A 5,481-nucleotide genomic window follows, 5' to 3' on the forward strand; every position below is an offset into this window, starting at 1 on the left:
ACCAGATATTTAGCTATTTTTCTGTAATCAAGTTTCGTGTTCTAGTATCTTTTTATTTTTCATCAAAATTACAATATATTTTAATGATTTAACTATTTTCACGAAATTCTTATTTCCATTTACTTGTTACTAATTACATATACACACGAACACCCAATTGCAACTGTTCTACTTCAAACCCCAATTATTATAAGTGGATCTCGATCTCACTATTTGAAAAATTTAGGACTTTTGCCACAATTTTTGATTTATATTTATATTATTTATTTCTTTTCTATTTGTTTATTTAAAGAGGATGGTATTTTACAATGCTTTATTGGAGAAAATAGATTATAATACCTTTTACACAATAAAGGCAAACGATAAGAACGTTTCACACAATGAAAATAAACAATAACGACGTTTTACACTAATTATCCATGTTTGACAGAAGGAGATGAAAATTACCAATTTTGTAAGAAATGATTGAAATAAAGGTGCAATTACCAAATTTGCAAAGATAAAGACGATTTGTGCAATGAGTACAAACTATGTGAATGTGTTGTACTAATTACTTTTGTTTGGGAGAATAAATTTTGTAATAGTGATTTTTTTTAAGAATGTTTGGTTAAAAAGTAAGCATTATCCTACTTCTTAAAAAGAGTATGAGTTGTGCAGGCTCGATGTGTGGCAAATTCCGAGCCAGATTCAACCCTAGTCCATGCGCTTATGGGCTTGGGATGTCGTGAGTTGAGACCAGACAAATTGGTCCGAGAGGTTCAGAATCAATGTCGAATCCAAACGAGCCGAGTCAAATGGCTAAACCAGCGGGCAAACTTATTGCCACCTCTAAGTCACTGACATCCAATCCTTTGAAACAATTTAAAAAAGAAATGAAATTCTTCACAGCTTCCACCTATCGCAGACACCGTCCTCTCCGCCATCGACAATGTCCATGACCACTAAAGATGAATAGAAGATGATTGAAACAGAATTTAGCCTATCAGCCGATTCACTTAAAAAAAGTCACGACAACTATCATTATAAGCCCCTGTTTGATCCCCATTACGTAGAAAAATTAATGGAGGGAATAATATTTTTTTGAAAAATGAGTGGTTGAAAAAGAATGAAAAGTTTTCGATCTACGTGTAATATTATTTTATGAAAGATTGTGTGATTAAAAATAAGAGAGAAAAATAAAATGTAATAGAATTCAATGTAATGGGGCTCAATCAGGAGCTAAATTACTAGATGGCATTATAGAGGACAATTTTGTTACTTTAGGCGGTAATTAAGCTTACTGACAGACCTGGTTTGTCAAGTTGTCAAGGCCATCTCTTTCACAAGAAGAGTGGTGCTAATCCAATAACAAGTAAAATGTTGGCTTTAAAAAAGATTAAAGGGTCAATAGTTAATGATTAAACTTAGAAATAAATAAAAGGACAATTTTGTCGTGAACAAGTCTATTTTGAGTTAGAAATGACAAGTTCTTGAGTGATTTTAATGAATTTCAAATTAGCAGTATCTTATCTACACCCATATCAATTTTTTTTTTTTTAATTTTATTTTTATTGAACCAACCGGTTTAATCCGATTTTGATAGTACTTATAATTGGTGAATATTATGTATAAACATGTTTTAGCCCAGTATTAATACAACGGGAGCTTTTTGCTGTCATGGTTTGTCAGAACATTGTATTAAGAATAATAACCTTATTCGACTGCAATTTCTATTGAGGGGGAAAAAAAAATTAGATTAAGAATGAAGTATACTCTACGTTACTGATTTTCAATGTAACATATCATATGCGTTGTAAATGTTGGAATTTGGTTTAAAGAGAAAAAAATTTTGGTTAAGTATGAAATCATGAAAATTTTGAAAAGACATTTTGAGCAAATATTCGAACTTGAGATGATAGTCAAATTATGAAAATAAATAGTTCAGCTTGATCTTCTCGTTGAATAGATAATCATGGTATATTTGGAATCTCAAAATCAATTCCGAATTAATGAGAAATTGTGGTCCAAAGTTGTAGGAAAAATCAAAATTTCAACACCTAAGACAGTCACTCGAGCGACATCCAAAGCCAGGTGAGGAACAAATTCTCTGCTTTGGGAGCTCAAGCGGTGCACGAGCAACATGCAAGTGACAGCAAAAGTTGTAACCCTTGGCAAAGATTGCTGAGTTTTTGGATGTGGCTCTCCATTTGCAACCCCTTATCTTTTATAAATAAGACTCATTAGACATCCTTTACTTCATCCTGACCATCTACAATCGTAGCATAACATAAAAATTGAAAAATAAAACCTAAATTTTGTATAAAAATCGATATTTCATTTCATTCGAAAAGAGTACAAAAGCTATTATTTTGGTTTTGTGCTTTGGAATGCTACAATCACAAGAAGGTAGTCGTTGTATTTTGGGAGTTGATTTCCATCATCCATAAGCACCGTTGATGGACAAAATTCACTTAATGACAAAGAGTTCAACTCTTGTCTTAACTGTGCACACACTTTCTTGGTGTTACTTTGTTCTAATTCGTTGGTGTTTTAACTTTCATTTCTTTGATGTTTATCACTCAATTCTTTGCTGCTACTCTGTCCAATTTCGGCTAGATTGTTAAGTTTAAATGGTTAAAGAAATCATTCAAATCCGTTTAACAAACAATAGTAAACAATTAAATTTTGCAGCCACGCAACCCCATCCACCTAACTGTATGACATTTGACTCGACAGTTTAGTCATCACTTGGCCCAAGTGACCAGACCCTGCCATCTCCATTGATAAGTTCCAAATTTTTGACTTTCAAATAAGGCCCTTTCGTCCTTTTGAACTTTCAACATTGGCTTTATTCTTTATTTATTTATTTTTATTTATTTTTCTAAAAAAAATCCTTTTTAGATATTATGAGATACTAGATATTTTTAAAATAATGGTGATATATTTGGTATGCTTTATGTACAGAATGAAATTACTGAAAAAGATTCTCTAATACTTTACATTATTATACATTAAACATGTCACGAGTTTATTGGACATATTTAGGTGATACGTAAAATAATTTTTATTATGACAACATTATTATTCTTTTTGTGTAAATACCAATATGCAGAAGTCTTGCGATATTTTCTATAATTAAAATTACTTCATATAACTCTCTTTTTACTTATAAATTCAATTTGGAAATACATATTTTTTTTCATAACCACATTTTTACATAAGAGTTGTAACAAAATAAAGAGAAGTAGATACGGGTCGGGTCACATGAACATGCGTCCATAGGAGGTACAAGTCGTAGAGAAATGGACCCTTGGTGCCACCAAGTTGGTGGGCCTAAAATCACATGACAGGAGAAGATATACGAAATCGAAGCTCCAAATTTAGTTTTGTTTGTACTTTGATGAAAAGGAAACTCCCTTTATACTCGTCGAATAAATTAGGGATGGCAATAAAACTCGCTCCGAATGGCACAAAAAAAAATCCGCTCCGAATAGGTTGGTGAGGCCGAACCCGCCCCGTGAAGGGAAAAAAAAGATTAAAAATAATTTTATTTCTAAACGATTCACCCATTAAAACTCAATTTTGAATTTGTATTTTATTCTCTAATAATAACATAATTCGAAACTATAAAAATGTAAAAAAAATAAAAAATGAAAAAAAATTACACGGGGCAAAAAGTTGCTCCGAACCCACCCTGTTGCCATCACTAGAATAAATATGGTGAATATTCCTTCGTCGTCTTGTTATAATTCACATAGTGAAAAATATCTATTTTCTAATCTTTTATACTATAGGCCTTAATTTGAATTATCCTTTAAAAGAATTCATCAATATTGATTCAAACAAGTCAAAATTATGTTATCTACTAAACGCTTAACAAGAACAAGTAAAGTCATATTTTAAGACAAGAATATCAATGGAAGAAAAAAATGAGTGACAAACTCTAATCGACTTCTATTCGTGCTATGTCTTGGACTTTAGAACGGTAAAATTCACGAGACATCATGTTCAATTCAATTAGATGAGAATTATTCTATATTTAGCTCTTGTTTGAGTTCCATTTTGTTGTGAAAATACGGTTTGTAATAGTGATTTTTAAAAAAAGTGCTAAAAATTAAGTAAAATTTTGGATTTGTGTGCGAAATTACATTATTGGGAGAGTACGTGTTGAAAATGAGTTTGAGAAAAAATGAATTTTTAAAAAATAATGCTCAAATGAATTTGATGCATAATAATGGATAGCATTTAACAATATGTGAACAAAAGTTATTTATTTATTTTTTTCATATTTATCAGATTCAACTTTATAAAACATGGAAGAATAGGAGAGTATCATTCAACATTCAATAATACAATAATTGGACATAATTAAGAGTCTTTCCTTAAACAACAAATTTCTCTCAGGATGTAGGAAAACAACTGTGAGAAAAAGACTTCAATTTTTTTTTTTTTACAAATTTAGCCCAGAAAATATTCATGGGTTTTCTTGGGTTTGGGGACTTTAAGTCACTATAAAAATACAAACACCCAAATGGTTAGAAAATAATGAGAATTTTCCAAAAAATAAAAAAAAATATAGATCAAACTTCCATGAAGAAAGAAGTTAAAAAAAGAGAAGCAGCCAACAATTCTTCAGCTTCATCTGGATCATCTTTCTCCAAACAACAACAAATGTGCATTCCGAATCATGTCATACGATTTGACAAAGTTTTGGCGCTGATTGATCGTCAACCTATCACAACCCGGGTTATATATCTGGGGCTTGAGATCGACTATGAAAAATATTGCCTGAATTATCTGATCATCGACGTTAGGGATCGAAACACGGCTTCTTCACAAGGGATAGTGAGTCCCATATCATGATCAAATCCAAATTCATCTTCTGCACGTTGAAGAAGACACTGAAACTCAGGATGAGTCAAAAATGAAATAGGAACAATATATCTGCTTCTATATTCTCCAACATAGACAGCAAAATGACCTTTAGGGACATCAAGTGGAAGTTCATTTTCGTCATATCCATTTTTCTTGCCTAAACTTGAACATCGTTTGAGGATTTGCTTCAAAACTGCTGCTTGTGGGAGTTTGTTAGGTTTTCTAATAGCCATTTTTTGAGTTTAAGGGCAAGAAATGGATAAATGAGTTTGAATGGAAAGGGAATGGAGGTGGAGATGAGGATTGAGTGGTGTGAAGGGGTATTTATAAAAGTTTTAGGGGAAAATTGCATTATCGGTCCTTAGTGTATTGTATTGGTTGTAAATTGATCCTCAGCATTTTACTATTGTTGCATAATCAATTCTAATTGGCAAAAACTATCGAAATCTTCGTTCAACTATGAATTAGACTTCATAAAAAAAACGTCGTTGTTCAAATTTTTGAGCAACCAAGTTGTAAACAAAACCTAAATTCATAAAAGAAGATATAAGATGACAACGTAACAATTTAATTTTTATATGAATAGTTTTCAAGACTAATTGTGTAACTACAGCGAAAGATAGATGA

General features: G+C 31.5%; 1 protein-coding gene across 1 annotated transcript; it reads right to left on the bottom strand.

The window, feature by feature from the left end:
* Positions 1 to 4,293: 4,293 nt before the first annotated feature.
* Positions 4,294 to 5,146, bottom strand: LOC111394563 (auxin-responsive protein SAUR50-like). The gene has a single exon (XM_023020430.1). The coding sequence runs from the start codon at positions 5,085 to 5,087 to the stop codon at positions 4,773 to 4,775; it is 315 nt and encodes a 104-aa protein (XP_022876198.1). The 5' UTR covers positions 5,088 to 5,146; the 3' UTR covers positions 4,294 to 4,772.
* Between the last annotated feature and the right edge of the window lie 335 nt (positions 5,147 to 5,481).

Source organism: Olea europaea, chromosome 5 (assembly GCF_002742605.1).
Source record: "Olea europaea var. sylvestris chromosome 5, O_europaea_v1, whole genome shotgun sequence".
Lineage (NCBI taxonomy): Eukaryota > Viridiplantae > Streptophyta > Magnoliopsida > Lamiales > Oleaceae > Olea > Olea europaea.